Below are 18263 nucleotides of genomic sequence, written 5' to 3' on the forward strand. Positions count from 1 at the left end.
ATGGTACAAACATAATGAAACGGAAGACCAAGAAGGAACCTGAAGACGTAAAGAGCAAAGTAAAGGAGGAGGATATTGGGAACATACTCTGTGCAGAGCGTTGGTGCTGCCTAAGCAGTCTCCTTGGCTATTGGGCACAATCCTGGAAGGGTCACCACTCCGACACAGTATACCAGCATGCTGGCACTCATTTTGCCAACCTCGGAAGGATGACAGGCCGAGTTAACCCCACCTGGTATTAATTCAACAGCTGAGTGGGATTTGAACTCAGGACCCTAGGATCCAAAGCCTGCCACCCTAACCATTAAACCAACACCAGGCAAAGCAAAGTAACTTTGCAAAGTAAAGAGCAAAGATAATTCATTTTAATTTACATCCATTGCTAAAGGATCATCAATTTATATAAACTTGTGCGTGCCTGTACGTGCGTGGCCGTACGTGAAAAATAAATAAATAAAAAACTTTCAAACCGCGTGCCAGAAACAACAACCACACAGGCCGTTCCTTCGCACTCACGTGCCCTATGTGTGTGACCGAACGTGCGTGGCCGTACGTGCAAAAAAAAACAAAAAACTTTTAACCAACCACGCAGGCCGTTCCTTCGCTCTCGTAAACGACGACTGGATTGGGCATTGTGTTTATCTATAAATGCGCATAAGAAATCGAGAAATTATTACAATACAGTAAGTCATCACTATCCGGAAGTCCGTACGTTGTAACCCGTAATGGGGAACGCGGCTGAGAATCTTCCCCATCGGCCATGCCTACGCAGCAACGTGTCCTGTCATTGGTTTGGTAAATAAATTGCCATAACTTGGGAACCACTTGTCCGATTAATATCAAACCTTGATAAGGCACATACTCAGGTCCCCAGCAATATACCTGGCAAGTTTCAATCAGATCGGACCAGTGGTTGTCGAGAAACAGCGGTCAGACACACACACACATTGCTGGAATTACAGATCGATGTAGATTGTGGATATTGTCTGTATGTTTACTCAATATCACATAAGCAATGTATGACAGTTACAGTCGAGGAGCCAACTCTCAAAAGGGGGCCAGAAATAGGGCGACGTAGTACACCCAGTACACAGAAGGTTTGACTTCATATTCTGTTTGGGTGATGTCTGAGGAACATTTTCAGGTGTGATGTACAGGTGGATTGTCGTATTAAAAAATTTCTACAGCTTGGTTTATGAAGGGGAGGTCATGCGTGGAAAACGCCTTTTTCAAGCATGTAGAATAAGAAGGTATACGAGTATGTGTTCAAATGACCATAAAGACCTTTCGGAGTTTATCTTTTATTAATTTTGATATAATAGGCCATGTTGAATGGCATGTATATTATTGAACAACAATGCTATTTTGGCACATTCATCGTCATGGGATGATTAAAATTTTTGGACGAGCCAGCTTTCTACAACACATCCTGCAGTGGATGAGCAGTTTATTCAAGGAGAACGAACAGTCAGACGCTCCACACAGACTTTCAACCAGATTTGGTCAGATATGCCTCTTGAGCAGTCAGTCAACCGAGACTCCAAGAGAAACGGAGGAATCGTCGGGATCTCACAGAAGCCTGTAACATTGGAGAGATGGTTTCTTCCTCGTTGTGAGAGGGCAGCTATCACTTCAGCAACAAGGCAGATGTGTGGATTAGAGGGAAGTGAGATAGTAGTCACACACGAAGAAACAGGTTCCCATAGGATAACTAAAGATGAGTCTGATGTTCAGAAGCTGAGGTCGGTATTCACCACTAAGATGACAAATGCATTTAATCGGATGAATGCAACAGAAGAATGTATTCCTTTATCTAATATTGCTTCAGGGCTAGTGATGCCAACTAACATGGCAAAGCAAATTATGGCAATAAATACCACAGGACGTGGTCAGATGGCATCCTTCGTTGAGAAAAGACTGAATACTAATACAATAAGCTTCTGGGATACTCTTCCTCACCTCAAAATTATTACCTTCACCAAGTCGACAGCACAAAAAGTGAAGTTGGATGACACGACTAACCCTGAAAGCCACCTAGAACCTGTTTGGTTATCTTGCTCCAGTGGCTGGAAGCTGTCAGCACAATCTGAAGGAGTTGTTGTCGTATGAGCTAACTACTGTGCCATTTGCTTTGGCCCATGCTCATGATACAATGAGGAAGAACACAAACAGTGTCATGATAACAGAACTGGAAAATTGGGAAAGGTGACACCTGCCCTGGTGTGGGTAATGACATGCAAACTACCACTTACATCATAGATGGAATGGCCATGGTGCAAAGAGGTCACCTGGTTAGTACCGGATTTAGGGGTGGCCAGGTGGGGCCATGGCCCCGGGGCCCCCCACATTTTGCCCCCCCCCACACAATTTCGATGACATTTTGAAAATCCCTTGAAAATGTGCTTCTAAAGTTTTATTGCCGGTGAATGAAGATTGTCAACTCTTTGTAAGGATATCTTTTCAAAATTGTCCGTCATTGTGAGGGTCCTTTTCAAGCTTTGGCTTTTTCAAGCCGTTTCTTCCACGGTCCACAGAATGGATCCAACGTGGTCAAAAATTCCCGGGGCAAGCCTCGGGCACTGGGGGCCCGCATTCGGATCTTTTTTTGGATCGATCATCGATGCTTCGGATGGTTGAGCGTGGCCAACTAACTACGGCACTGCCAGCCAGAGCCCAGCAAGCACAGACGGAATACAGAGGTCCAGCCAGAGGAGAGGTGAAAAGGTGAAAGTCGACGTGGTAAAACTAGGCCAGGCCAGCACAGCACATGGCCGGCAGGGGTAGTATTGTACACACTGAAACTGCAGCTGTCAGGGAACGCTGTCAGTACCCTACTTACTGGCACGCACAGCACAGTAACATGGTGTGACTTTCTAAGTTCCAGGTGTGTGAGACATACTTGTTCGTGATTCTGGTACGTCCCACGTGCACTCTGACGATATCTCAGTTACTCGATACCTACCAGCTGCAGAAACCACAATGAGCGGCTTCGGTGAAGACAGGCACAAATCCAGGGCTCCACGGAAATATGACAGTGGTGCTCAAAAGCGGAAACGTTCCAAGGAAAAAGATGAAAGACACAAGGCCGTCGTCGACAAGACCTGGAAAGTCTCAGAGTTTTTCACTCCTGCACAAACAGGCGATTCGTCCATGACAGAGGCTGGAACACCAACAGAGACAGAACAAGCGGATTTGGCAACGCAACCCCCGCGTCTAGATTCTCCCAACATCTCGGAAGGTTCCACCGATGAAGAACATGCATCAGATGAAGAAGCGCGAGATATACTGACTGATCATGGACCTGGTTCTGCCAATGACATTGGAAGTTGGCCTCCTGAGCGACCGTCATCAGATGATCGACTACTGGGCATGACGAGATTTGGAGCCCCTGCAGAATTCGACTGGTCCCTTTGATTCATCCATACAGTTCGTTGAAGGTAGGAAACGCTGCTGGTCCAAGAATCTTTTTACCATAGACTACAAAACGGAGAGTCCGTGAAAAGGTCCTGGCTTTGCTTCTCCATATCAACCGGCAAACTGTACTACATCACTTGCAAGCTCTTTGGAGGCGCGACTGCCCTGGGCGGGGAAGGATTCAACGACTGGAAGCATACCAGTCGTTCTATCGAGGTGCATGAGCGTTCGCATGTGCATTATGCGAATATCATCCGCTTGTCAGACAGAGCAACATCCGCAGGTCGTGTGGACACTGAACTCGTCAAACAGGTAAGTGAGATTGCGTCCTCTTGGAGGGAGGTTCTGAAACGAAGTGTGAGCGTGATATCATTTCTTGCTGAACGTGGTCTGGCGTTCCGTGGATCTGATGAAATTGTTGGGTCATGGACGAACGGTAACTACCTTGGTTTAATGGAATTACTTGTGGAATACGATCCATTTTTGGTGCAGCACATTCAGAAATATGCCAACCAAGGTAGTGGCCACACCAACTACTTATCATCTACGACATGTGAAGAGTTAATCTCCATCATCGGAAAATCTTTTCTGGATAACATCATCGCTCGTGTGAAAGAGGAAAAATACTTCTCTGTGTCAGTCGATTCTACTCCTGACATAAACCACATTGAACAGCTCACAGTTCTTCTACGATACATCGAGAACGAAGCTCCAGTGGAGCGTTTCATGACCTTTCTGAGCAACACAGGACACACTGCACTCCAGCAAGTGATGGCATTACTGGATTTTTTGAAAGCCACTGGATTGGACATCGCTAACTGCCGAGGACAATCTTACGATAACGCATCTAATACGAGTGGCCGATACAACGGGATGCAGGGAATGATCCAACAGGAGAACCCTCTCGCAATATTTGTGCCATGCGTGACGCACTCAATGAACTTAGTCGGTCAGTCGGCCTTGGGATGCTGTGGACCTGCAGCAGCATTCTTTGAATCCGTGGAACAAGTGTATGTATTTTTTACAGCTTCCACGTCGCGCTACGTCAGATTATTTGACGCCCTGAAAGCCAAAGGTCTGCAAGTACCAAAGCGCCTCAGCGACACTCGCTGGTCGGCTCATTCTGATGCAACCCGAGCTCTTGTAGACGGTTACAGCGAAATCATGGATGTCCTCGATGAAATCGCAAACGATGAACAACTGAATAGTGAAACAAGAAACACCGCCGAGACACTTCACCAAACGATGTGCACGTTCGAGATAGGGTTCTAGGCTGGTTTCTGGTCTACTGTCCTTGGTAGATTTGATCGTACGAGTAAAACCCTTCAGTCGCAAGCTACCGATCTCAACACAGCTGTGCAGCTCCTCAAGTCACTGGCGAGCTTCGTGCAGTCATTACGCGATCAGTTTGATACATTCGTTGTTGACGGAGTGGAGCGCTCAGGTACGGAGGAATTCACTCGCGGATCGCGTAGATGAAAGCGTAATGTCCGCCTCGCTCCCTTGGACTATGGACACACTCCAGAAGTAGAACTAGACACCAAGGAGTTCTTTCGCATCAGTGGATACGTTGCAGTGATCGATGTACTGCTGTCGCAGTTGGAAAATCGTACAAACGCTTACAGCAAGATGAGCGACAGATTTGGATTCCTGCGTGCTCTTGTTCAACTCGAAGTGGAGCAGATTCGAGAGTCATGCTCGAAGCTCGTCGAGCTGTATCGGGAAGATCTATCACCTGACCTCACAGAAGAAATGATTCAGTTCCAAGCCACGATGAAGGAGTCAGAGCCAGACTCGGGCCGTACTGAACTCGAGATGTAGAGTTTTCTCATCGAGCGAAAACTCACCGATACTTTCCCAAACGTGGAAGTGCTGCTTCGGATTTACCTCTCACTGATGGTGTCGAACTGCTCCGGGGAGCGCTCGTTTTCGAAACTCAAACTTATCAAGAACCATCTTCGCTCCACGATGGGGCAGCAGAGACTGGTCATTCTGACCATCATTTCAACCGAATCCGATGTGCTCAATTCCATGCAGGTTGACAGTATCATATCCGAATTCGCTGCCGCGAAGTCGCGCAGGAAGCTTTCCATTGATTAAGGCACCGTGTGTATGTTCATTGATGTGGACGACTGCCGTATATTTGCAGTCGCTGGAAGTCGGCTATTAATCACCATTTTGGATTTCTCTTGCCCAGAGGGTTTTTCGAAGTTTGAAGATTTTTAGTCGAAGTTCGTAGTATGATTAATGACAGCGCGTCGTTTGTTATTTTCTTATATTAGTCCATCTCTATCTCTTACTCTTGTAGCAACAGCATTTTTGTGATTTGATTTTAGAATGAGCTCATAGATAAGTCATCAGCTCATAGATAAGTCACCAGCCATATCAATAACAATCCATCCATCTTGTCATATTGTTGGATTTAATTGTAATTTGTGAACATTTTTGCCAAATCATTCCTGATCAGGATCTGCCAAATCTATAGATATAAGTTCAGTTGTTGATTAAAAAGCAGGAATAATTTAAGTTGTTGATTAATCTCCAACTTTGGGGGCCCTCCACAATCATTGTGCCCAAGGCCCCCCACATGGTAAATCCAGCCCTACACCTGGTGCTCAAAACTTTCGACATTTATCAGAGAAGATGTATTCTGTAGCTCCCTTTCAGCTCAGAAAAAATGTCTGCAATCGTGTCGATGTTGGATTAGATCGATATGACAGGTGAGAGTCCAACAAGAACATTGAATGACAACGACAGAGGAAAACAACAGAATTTGAAATTTGAATCCTGGGAAGCAACACACCCATTCCAAAGCAGTGAAATTCTGTAAGTACTTGTCAAATCCACTGAACACAAGGCTATTCTTGCTGAATTTCTGTCAGAGAGTTGGTGTGAAGTTGAAAAAGAGAATCTACCACAAGGTCATTAATTGATTCTTGCTGGGGGATTCAAGACTGAAAAGGTGAAACAACTGACTGGTTTTAGCAACTACAACCTGTCACTTTGCTGATGAGAATATTAAAGGGGGCGGGGAGTGAAAAGGAGAGAAGGGGGAAAGGAGGGAGTAGGGTGACGGGAGGGAGAAGATGGAGAGGAAAGAGGGGGAGCGAGGAGGGAGGGGGAGCAAGGAAGGAGGGGGGAGCGAGGAAGCAGGGGGGAGCAAGGAAGGAGGGGGGAGCGAGGAGTGGTATGGAAAGGCAAGGCAGCATGATGGGAGGGTAAAGGAAGACAGCATGAGGGGAGGACAAGGGAAGGCAGCATGAGGGGAGAGTCTGTCTGGACATGACCACCGTCCGGACACATCTGAAGATAACAACTGTCCGGACATAACCACCGTCCGGATATGTCAAGGGAAAGCAGCACGAGGGAAGGGCAAGGTAAGGCAGTGTGAGGGGATAGTCCGTCAAGACAACCACCATCATTTTGTGTGGTGTATTTTGTGTAGTGTTTGTGTACAGGTGTGTTCTGTAATTAAGAGACATAACTAGAACTGCCGTGCTTTATAACTGCTGGCAGTGATGACCGGGTCTCAAGACGTCCCGCTTTCATGCAACCCCGCTTTGATCGGACACTTGACCCTGACCCATGATGTTTATTATTATTAAACTGAATTCAGAATAGGATTAAAATAAATTAAATTCAAATAAAATGGAAAACCAAATACTGTACTGTAGGTACAGCACTGCATTGGAGTCATCAGAAGGAGCCCAAACAAGGAAAAAGCAAAGATGAAGTCATCAGGAGGAACCCAGATAGGATTCAGGTTTCAGCTGCTACATCTCTACCCTCAAACCCATCCACGCACAGCAAAGTGAGCCTGAAAGAGCAGGTTTTGGGTCGCTGATCACTTCACGTGATTCGAAGGTTGTAAGCACATTAATAATCGTTGGGGAATTATTTTCTTACATTTGAAACTCAAAATATGCTAAAATTAACTTTCAAGTCAAAACTTTTGTCAGTGATCGAAAAACAGTGCGGAATTTACTGAAGATGCTATGATGTCACGTTCTCCGAAAACTTCGTGAACATTCGGAAACAGCGTGTGAACAATGGCAAGATGCGAATCAGAGAGTGATTTCAGCGGCGATGAAATTGAGTGTTTTCATTCCGATATTGCCGAGGACGAGTCGGGGGATGATGGGAATTTATACTCTGGAGTTTCTGGCCCTGAGCCATATAAATTTGAGCGACTTGCAAGTGCCAGAAAACGGCCTATTTCGTGTACAAGTGGCAGGATTGACTGCCCGGCAGTTCACACTGAAAGACTCCACCAGACAGATTGGTTTGTAGATTTTCATTTTCTTGTTCGATGCATAAAATAATGTAAAGTTTGATTCGTCTGTGACTTGATATAATAATTTTTTTCACCCTCTAGTAGCCTGGTGTTGGCTCAGTGGTTAGGGTGGTGGCTTGGGATCCTAGGGTCCTGAGTTCAAGCCCCGTCGGCTGCTGAATTAATACACCAGGGGGTTGACTCAGACTGTCATCCTTCCGAGGTTGGTGAAATGAGTACCAGTTCCAGTGTGCGTACTGGTAGAGGGGCACTGCATCAGCGACACAGTCATGCTTCAAGAAACGATAGCTACCCCAGCAGCTAAGTAAGCTGCCATACGACCACCACCAACCCTCTCGTCACTCAAGAGTCAGAAATAGAATGAATCAATAATGGACCCAAATATATTATACACTGTAGCCTTGGCGTTGAAGTCTTTCTGACAGCTGAGCTTGACCCCAGCGAAAGTGAACAGTTAGAACAAACCCAAACTTTCAAGAGACTGTTGTGGCATATAAATACCAAAACATGTTTAGCCTCATTGGGAAATATTCTACCAAATTTAGAAAAAAAAAGTGGAAAATTGATCAATTTTTTACAATTGAAATGAAATAGCCCAATTTGCTGATGCTGTTAAAAAAAAGTCATTTAATCAACAATAAGTTGATTTGTTGAGAATTTTTTTCATGGTTGTGTTTTTCAGAAAGTATATTTATGTGTTTTTCCATGTACTCTTTAAGAATACATTTCTAGGTTTTTCTCACTTAAACTCAACAATTGATTCTGTGACAGAGCAGTATCTGGAGAACTTGTCAACCAACAACTCATATTTACAGAGTGGTGATCAGAGGTGTTTATGCCTTCGTAATCCTCGGCTGTGCAATGGTCACCACAAATGACAAGTCTATCCAAAGGGTCCTCTTTACCCATTTTCTTTGGGGGGAAATTCTCCCGTTTTGTTTGTACAAATCTTATCCACTGCCGGCGATTGTTTGATTCCTTCGGGAATCGGTGGGAACGATTACCCGTTTTCCAGCCATTTTCGCAAAACATGACGACGACACACGTACGAGGTATGATGTACAAATATCTAAATAACTTTGTTCTACAATAATTCAAAATAAAAAAGGATGATATAGACAGTTGCAAGCTCAATAAAAGCAAAAGAACGGCCCGCTGAACTGGACACTTCTTCAATGAGCGAGTGAGCATCCGCTTTGTTTTGGAGAACGTGACGTCACCATCCATATATGGCACGCAGCTGTTTTTTTTCAACAGCCTCGAGAAATAACAACTTCGGAGTTAAATTTCATTAATTTCCCCATAGTTAGGCAACCACAATAGTTTGCATCGAACTATTTAATGCACATATAATCATATTGATAAATTTTCAGAACATGTTTGGTGACCCGCAACCTGCTCTTTAATCAAAAAATAAATAAATTCAAAAATTATCGAGATCAAAGAAATTAAATAATTCTGGCTGCCACACCATGCACCCGATCAAGTTGAAATTTATAACATATATTCCCCCATCGCAACAAGATAATAATTGGGAAGTTTCACATCGATTTATGAAGCAGTTCAAGAGAAAGAATTTTTTAAAAGCTTTTCGCTTAATCCAATATGACTGCCAGACCATGTGACATCAATTATTCATAGATGCCCTGGTAACCCCAAGGCTTGGGGAACATTTGTGTGCAGTTTCCCCTCGATCTGTCCAGCCGTTCTGGCGAAGATTTTTTATAGGTTTTGGGTCAATCCAATATGGCTGCCAAGCTATGTGACTCAGGTCAGGTATGGGAGCATGTGCCAGAACAGCACGTCGCTGCGTCCACTTTCCGCCGGTACTCCAGGGGCCTCCGTCTGGCCATCCCCCAGGCAGATGCCAGGCCCATCCCCATCTCCTTCAGATGATGGTCAACCTGTTGCAACCATGAGGAACGTGGTCGACCCACTGGCCTCCTCCACTCATGAGACTCCCTCGCTGAGAGAATCTGGTGAGCAGGATCAGAGTCAGGAAAACGAGCCACATGTCCATACAGCCGCAACTGACGCTCACGGACTATGCAGGTAACAAATCTCATCCGAGTCTCTCTCAGCAACCGCTCGTTGGACACAAAATCCGACCAGCGATAGCCAAGGATTCTCCGAAGAGACCTGGTACCAAAGGAATTAAGTCTCCGTCTCAGATCCTTGGTCAGAGTCCAAGTCTCGCACCCATAGAGCAAGACTGGAAGTACCAAGGACCTGAAGACTCGGACTTTCGTCCTCCCGCACAGGTACCGGCAGCGCCACACCCCATGATCCAGTGAATCCATGACTCCCCAAGGCCCGACCCAGACGTCTATTGACCTCTGACTCGCAGCCAGCAGAGACATGAATATCACTGCCAAGGTAAGTGAATCTCTCCACGACCTCAACATCCTCACCACAAACAGACACAGACAGGACAGCAGCATCCAAGATGTCACCGAAAGCCTGGATCTTAGTTTTGACCCAAGAAACCCGTAATCCCAATGGCTCAGACTCCTCATTCAGCACCTCGAGGGCCCCCAAGAGGATGTCTAAAGTCTCCGCAAAGATGACTGCATCATCTGCAAAGTCAAGGTCCGAGATCTTGACATTCCCAAATGACGCACCGCAACTTGATCTCTCCGACATCCTCCCTAGAATCCAGTACATACAAGTGCTGAAAAGTGTGGGGGCCAGTACACATCCCTGACGAACTCCAGTAACAACTGGAAATAAGTCAGAGATGGTACCACCACACTTCACAGCACTCTCAGTACCAGAGTAGAGTTCAGACATCAGATCGATCAGTTTTGGTGGCACCCCACGAAGACCAAGAATCCTCCAGAGGACATCCCGATTCACTGAATCAAACGCTTTACAGAGATCAACATAGGCTGCAAGCAGCCCCTGCCAAAACTCTCGTCTGCGTTCGGTGAGGACACGAAGTGCAAGGATACGGTCAATCGTTGACCTCTTGTCTATGTGACTAATGATGCCATATGTGTGAACGTTTTGTTCCTCATGGATATGCGGTCAATGCAGTCATATGTGCAGTTTCGCCTCGATCTGTTCAGCCATTTAAGAGAAGATTTTTGAAGTTTTTTTTTTTTTTTTTAATCAACAATGTGGCTGCCAAATCACATGACTGATGATGTCATCAAATTTTTTTTCTGTGGACCAATTTACCCCAAGATGACCCTCAAAATTTTTTATACTGATTGAAATTTTTTGAAAGTCATCTCGGGATAAATTGGTCTCCAGAAAATTGGTCCATAGCGTTCTACATATGCAATTATAACGTCATAAGGAAGGCACCTATGACGTCAGAAAAAAAATCACTTATTTCACATGAGGAGTTTCAATTTTTTCCTTGCTGTGGTTTCAGAGATACAAAGGTCCAAATTTTTTCCATTTTTCCAACACGGCTGCCACACCACGTGACCTATGACATAATTTTAATTAATATATTCTACATGAGTAGTCACTCCTATGGTGAAAATTTCGTCTCAATCCGACAAACGGTTGCGGAGAAAAACACTAAAGTTCTGTGCGGACAAACAAATAAACGGACCCAAATGGGCAACAAAGAAACAGACAGACAGACGGACAAACAAAACACAAAACCGACCCAAATGCAATTCCCTCTCCTCTGGCGAGGGCAAAAATATACCCATATATGTACCTTTACCTTGTAGCAACTGCTGACTGCACATCCCGATCAGAGCACGAACTGCACCACCTTTGACTGTAGGGTGCTTGGCAAGCAGCTTAAGCAATCAAGTAAGCACTCCAATTAAACGGTTGATAAGGATGTTTGGCGAGCGATAGCCATATCCAAATGTCCAAACTATCTCCGAATTAGACAAATGAACACGTTTTTTTAGCAGTCGGAACTACTGCTAAGTTAAATTCTGGAGCTTAAATTTTGTAATTTGGCTTAGTTGAAGAGATTCTCAAAGATATGGAGGAGGAGGAGATTGAGACCATGCTCTGTGCAGAGCGTTGGTGCTGCTTAAGCAGTGTCCTTGGCTATTGGGCACTCCTAGACGGGTCACCACTCTGACACAGTACGCGGTCCATCTAAAAAGTAACGGGACTGACTTCACAGAAATTTTATTCCAAAAATATATTGAAATCACAGCTTGTCCCCTTCAAAATAGTTTCCCTCCAATCTCACACACTTGTCCATCCACTTCTTCCATGCTCCGATGCATCCCCGGAAGGCTTCTTCTGGAATCCTCTGGAGCTCCGTCGTCACGGCCCTTTTGATGGCCTCCACAACAGGAAATCGGGTCCCCTTGATCACATCCTTGAGCTTGGGGTATAGGAGAAAAAAAACCACAAGGGGCCAAGTCTGGCGAATACGGGCGTTGCTCCAGAGTTGGCACGTTCCTCTCCAACAGAAACTGTCGGATGCTCAGAGCACTGTGAGCAGGGGCGTTGTCATGGTGGAGCACCCAGGCGTTGTTTTCCCACAGATCCCTCCTCTTGTCCCGGACTGATCTCATGAGGTGCTGGAGGATCTTCCTGCACACATATCGATTCACTGCTTGACCCTGTGGTAGAAACTCAAAGTGGATGATGCCCTTGATGTCAAAAAACACGATGAGCATCACCTTGACCTTCGACTTCGACATCCTTGCTTTCTTTGGTCTTGGTGATGCTGGACTTTTCCCCTGATGACTCTGCCGTTTGGTCTCGGGATCGTATTCGAATATCCATGGTTCATTGCCAGTAATGACTCTCCCGAGCAGGTCTGGATCGTCCTCGAGGCGCTCTATAATGTCTTGACAGACGGTGACTCTTTGCTGTTTCTGGTCCTCGGACAACAACTTGGGGACCATCTTTGCGCACACCTTACGCATTTCGAGATTTTCAGTGATGATGCTCCAGACAGTGTCCTTGTTGATGGAAAGTTCCTCAGCAATAATCTGCACCGTGGGTCGACGATCTGCACGTACCATCTGCTTCACATGCTCGATGTTTTCCGCAGTTCTGCTCGTTGAAAGTCTTCCAGACCGTGAATAGTCTTCAACCTCCTCCTGTCCTTCTTTGAACCTCTTGTGCCATTCAAATGCACATGTACGTGACATCGTTTCATCCCCGTAGACTTGCTGCAGCATTGCGAAGGATTCGGAAGGTGTTTTGCCAAGCTTGGCAAGAAACTTCAGATTCGCTTTCTGCTCACTACTCATAGCGCGATGACTCAAACAAGACAACGTGTAAAGCACGACCTGTAAAAAAAATCACACAATGAGCGGTCAACCATCACCAATCATATATGTTCCTGGAATGTTGCAAAAGACTGTGACGTAACCCGTTCATTCAAGTTGTGTAAGTGGAGCACACAGCAGGCTCAGCCCCGTTACTTTTTAGACGGACTTCGTATACCAGCATGCTGGCACTTATTTTGCCAACCTTAGAAGGATGACAGGCCAAGTTAACCCCACCTGGTATTAATTCAACAGCTGAGTGGGATTTCAACTCAGGACCCTAGGATCCAAAGCCTGCCACCCTAACCGTTAAGCCAACACCAGGCATAAAGATATGGCATGTGTGGAAATGAAATAAAGCCATGAACGCTGGCATTTCTGGGCATTCATAAGCATTGCAATGTATCCAGCGATTTGTCGTTATGATGATCAAGGCATTTGATAATATGAGAGGAAAGTGAAAAAGACAAAAACAAACTTTATCATGAAGAAATCATTGCAGCCTGTTCCAAGGCAATGCATGGTTGAGCAGGCTAAAAAACATGGCGGTTTCAGAGCACAGCGAGGTAATCCAGGATGGCCCTAAAGACCCCATAGAGAGTGGTGGCCGAGGATGCGCTTGATAAAGGATATTATTAAATAAGGCCATTAATTATCTTCAAAAGGGGTGTTTTAATGAACTAAAACACCCAATTTTTACTCATGCACTTCCTTGGAGTTTTCTTCGTATACGTGCAAAGTTTCAGGCTGCTCAATTTCATGGTTTTGGAGTTATGGAGGTGACTGACACACACACACACACACACACACACACACACACACACACACACACACACACACACACACACACACACACACACACACACACACACACACACGAAAGTCCCGGTCCGGGATGTCACTGTAAATCCAACAAAGACTTTGAAAAGATCTGCAAGGCTCTATGTCTGAGATGGGGGTCAATGTTCATCAAACAACAAGATCCAGTTCTCTTCAAAAAGCTGGCCTCTTTGGACAGCTGGCAAGAAAGAAGCCATTATTGAAAAAAGAGATATCTAAAAGCTCAGATGGAGTTTGCAAAAAACATCTTCATGATACTGCAGCCATGTGTCTGTTCTTGCTCTGGCACTTTTCAACATCTATACAGCTGACTTGCCACACACTTCTGGTATGAAAATGGCATATGCAGATGACTTAGCCATCCGAAAGACCTGTGACACTTTTCAGAGCATAGAGCAAGCCTTGTCGTGTGATATTTACACAATGCACACCGATTACCATCAATAGCAACTCCCTCTTTAGGTGGAGAAGATCACCTGCTCAGCTTTTCACCTGAGTAATACGGACACCAATAGACAACGACAAGTTTGATCGAATGGTACTCTAATTCCTTTTACCAACACACCGACCTACCTTGGAATTAACTTGGACAGAGCCCTTACTTTCCACAAGCATGCTGAAGATGTCGCTGGAAAAACGGCAGCAAGAGTCAACCTGCTAAGGAAACGAGAAGGTTATGACTGGAGAGGAGATTTCATAACCCTATGCTCCACCACATTGGCATTGGTGCATGCTCCAGCAGAGAACTGTGTTGCTGCTTCGGGCAGAAGCATGCATACGAGGAAAGTGGATGTCCAGCTGAATTCTGCCCGAAGAGTATTCAATGGCTGCTTCAGACCAACACCCATCCACCACCTACCTTTGCTCGCTGGCATCCCACCTCACCACCAAAGGCGAGAAGCAGCAACTAGACGTGCTGCACTTAAAGCTTTTGACTCTGAAGTTCATGCCCTCGACAACAAAATGCACGAACTACTGTAAACTCAACGACTCAAGAGTTAGAAACCTTTCAGCAGGGCAGTCCAGTCTTCCATCAAGGCTGACAACTCGGAGAGCAGCCAACAGTGGCTCCTCTCAGAGTGGAAAATAAGGTGATCTGAAGGCAAACTGCTGCTGGCTGGCTGCAGACTTACAAGAAAGGAGTGGTGCCGCTTGAACATATTGCATATAGGCATTGGACGCTTTAAGGCTTGCATGTATACCTGGAACCTGGCTGACACAGCAAGCTGTGATTGCGGAAAGCCCCAGACTGCAGAACACTTGGTGGAAAAGTGTCCCATCCACCAGTTGGTAGGAGGTTGGAACGCTCTTGCACAGCTAGATCAGCAGGCCCGAGAATAGTTGAGATCTGCTAGGTTTACATCTTGAATGACTGACGATTGGACCACACGAAAGAAGAAGAAATGCAGGCATGTGGAGGAAAGTTTTGTGGTTAGATGAGACTAAAATTGAAGTTTTTGGTATTAATTCAAAGAGTTATATCTGACACAAGCCTAACACTGCACATCGCCAAGTTGACAAGATCCTTAGTGTCAAGCATGGTGGTGGCAGCATCATGTTATGGGGCTGCCTTTCATCAGCAGGGCTTGGCAAGCTTGTCTGGATAGAAAGGACAATGGACAGTGCAAAAAACAGGAGAATCCTTGATGAAAACCTGCTTGAGTCAGCCATGAATCTGAAACTGGGTAGGAGATGCACATTTCAGAAGGACAATGATCTGAAGTACAAAAGCAAAAGCCACACGGGAGTGGCTGAATAAGAAGAAAATAAATGTTCTTGAGTGGCTCAGTCAAAGTCTTGACTTGAACCCAATTGAACATTTTTGGTGAGACTTGAAGTTTGCAGTCCATCGACGATCACTGTGCACAGCTGGCATTGATCGACCCAAAAACACTCAGAGCAGTCGTTGCTGTAAGAGGTGCTTCCATCAAGTACCGTCTGAAGGGGCTGAACACTTTCGCAACCAATGAATTTTGATTTGCACATGTTTTTTTGCGGGTATTCCTGACATGTAACCTCCTTCAACTATAACAGTGTTTAGTTTGATCTCTTCAGTTATTAGTAAATAAGTTCATTCAGAAAAAAACGTTTAGACTACATCATTCGTAATTCATCTAAATGTGGCATTATTGGAAGGAGGTGAATACTTTTGCAGGCCACTGCATTTTTCATGTTTTTTTTTTTTTTAGCTCACCTGAAACGCAGTTCTGGGGAGCTTATGGGATGGCGCGTCGTCCGTCCGTCCGTCCGTCCACAAATACTTTCAACTTCTTCTCTGAAACTACACATACCATTTCAATGAAACTTTACCACAATGTTAATCACCGTGCATGTTCCAAAGTTTGTTCACGCCATTGAAAATAAAAATAAAAGTAAAAAAAAAAATAATAATAATAATAAAAATTGGGGTCTGAGGGAGGGGTCTATGGAGGGAGTTTACGGTGGGGGGGTGCCCCCCCCCCCCCGAAAGAGATATTTGCTTTTTTTTTCAAAAATGACACAATTCCGGTGTTACTTGACTACAACATTCATCACCAATGGTGTAACAAAGTTTGCTCATGACATGAGAAAAATCGGACTCGAAGGTGGTGTAAGGGGGGTTACACCCCAAAAGAGGTATTTGCTTTCTTCTCCGAAACCTACACATACGATTCCAATGAAACGTGACCACAACCTTCATCACCCATGATGTACCAAAGTTTGTTCATGACATTAGAAAAATCGGGGTCTAAGCGAGTGTCAGGGAGTGCCCCCCAAAATATGTATTTGGTTTCTTCTCCAAAACGACACACACAATTTCAATAAAAACTTGATCACAACCTTCATCACCCATGATGTAACAAAGTTTGTTCATGCAATAAAAAATACGAGGTCTAAAGGGGTTTACGGGGAGGGGGTGGGTCGGGGAGGGGGGTTCAGCACAAAATAGGTATTTGCTTTATTCACAGAAACTGCACATGTAATTCTGATGAAACTTGACCAAACCTTCAACAACCGTGATGTACCAAAGATTGTTCATGGCATTTTAAAAAATAAAAATAAAAATTGGGGTCGAAGAGTGTCTACAGGGGGGTTGCCCTCAAAAGAGGTATTTGCTTTCTTCTCAGAAACCACACACACACACACACACACACACACACACACACACACACACACACACACACACACACACACACACACACACACACACACACTTCCGATGAAACTTGACCACAACCTTCATCACTCACCCGTAATGTACCAAAATTGTTCATGGAATAAAAAAAAAATGAGGGTTTATGGTGGTCTATATGGGGGTTGACCCCAAAATAGGTATTTGCTTTCTTCTCAGAAATTACACACACAATTCCGATAAAATGTGACCACAACCTTTATCACCCGTGATGTACTGAAGTTTGTTCATGACAATAAAAAACAATTGGTGGTCTTAGTGATTCTACGTGGGGGTTGCCCCCAAAATATGTATTTGTTTTCTTCAATGAAACTACACACAATTTCGATGAAACTTGACCACAACCTTTATCACCTGCGATGTACCAAAGTTTGTTCATGGTATTAAAAAAAAAATCCATAGGCATTTACTTTCTTCTCCATTATATATTTTGTGGGGCATCCATGCCTACCAGTGAGTGGTTCCCTGGTTGTCTTATCCAGCCGCTACCAGGTGAGATTGAGGGGAAACTTCACCCACATGTTCCCCAAGCTTTGCGGATACCAGAGTGTTCACGAATAATTAAAAGGTCACATGGTCTGGCAGCCATATTGCATTGAACGAAAATCTTTTTAAAATTCTTTCTCTTGAACCGCTTCATCTATCGTAGTGAAACCTCATAATTATAATCTAGTAGTGACGGGAAATATACGATTTAAATTTCATCCTGATCGGACGCATGATCTGGCAGCTGGAATTATTTCATATTTTGAATCAGGGTTCAGATTTAAATCAAACTTGGTACAAGTATGCGTAATGATGGAATAATTTGTGTGGAGGCATATCTGGAAATGTCACGATGTCGAAGAGTGCCCTTCTTGTTCTCTCTTATTTCAGTTTTTTTTGTGAAGGAGAACATAAAAACAGGTGAAACTAGAACGGCACTTAGAGCACATACTTCCGCCAGGCTGAACAGTTTACATTTTGTATCCCACTGATAGGCCGGATCTGCATCCAGACCGAAACCAAAATCTAACTTCAGGGCGAGTCTTAAGTCCCAGGACACGGTTTTAGCTGCTTACACAAGATTTGTTTATACCATGTAATTATAGTTTGTTTGTTTTTTTCCAGATAATACAAATAATACATTAAACCAAGATGGCAGACACCAGTCCAGTTACAGTGGAAGACAAGCTGGTAGCAGTGGTGTGGAACCATGAGAGGAGAAACACAAACAAGACGATGAAAACGCATACGGATGCACTCAATGTCTCAGGAAGTATTGGAATTGTTGTATGACAAATATTTTATTATTACTCCTGTTATTATGTATTACTGTTATTACTGAAATATGTTA

At 44.6% G+C, this 18263-nt stretch overlaps 1 protein-coding gene across 4 annotated transcripts in view; it reads right to left on the bottom strand.

Annotated features, from left to right (window-relative positions):
• Positions 1-18263, bottom strand: part of LOC147030253 (uncharacterized) — a 90073-nt gene that overhangs the window by 54794 nt on the left and 17016 nt on the right. For 3 of the 4 annotated variants that reach the window (XR_015056280.1, XM_085874123.1, XM_085874121.1), the window contains exon 3: positions 11884-12936. Coding sequence is in view for 3 of the 4 variants with exons in the window: in XM_085874123.1 (XP_085730249.1) it covers positions 11884-12936 (1053 nt within the window). In the remaining variant the exon portion in view is untranslated. Of the gene's footprint in view, positions 1-11883; positions 12937-15949; positions 16037-18263 lie in introns of all 4 variants that reach the window. The other variant, XM_085874124.1, reaches the window with a different exon arrangement.

Source organism: Eptatretus burgeri, chromosome 3 (genome assembly GCF_056783735.1).
Source record: "Eptatretus burgeri isolate ZD-2024b chromosome 3, Ebu_testis_v1, whole genome shotgun sequence".
Lineage (NCBI taxonomy): Eukaryota > Metazoa > Chordata > Myxini > Myxiniformes > Myxinidae > Eptatretus > Eptatretus burgeri.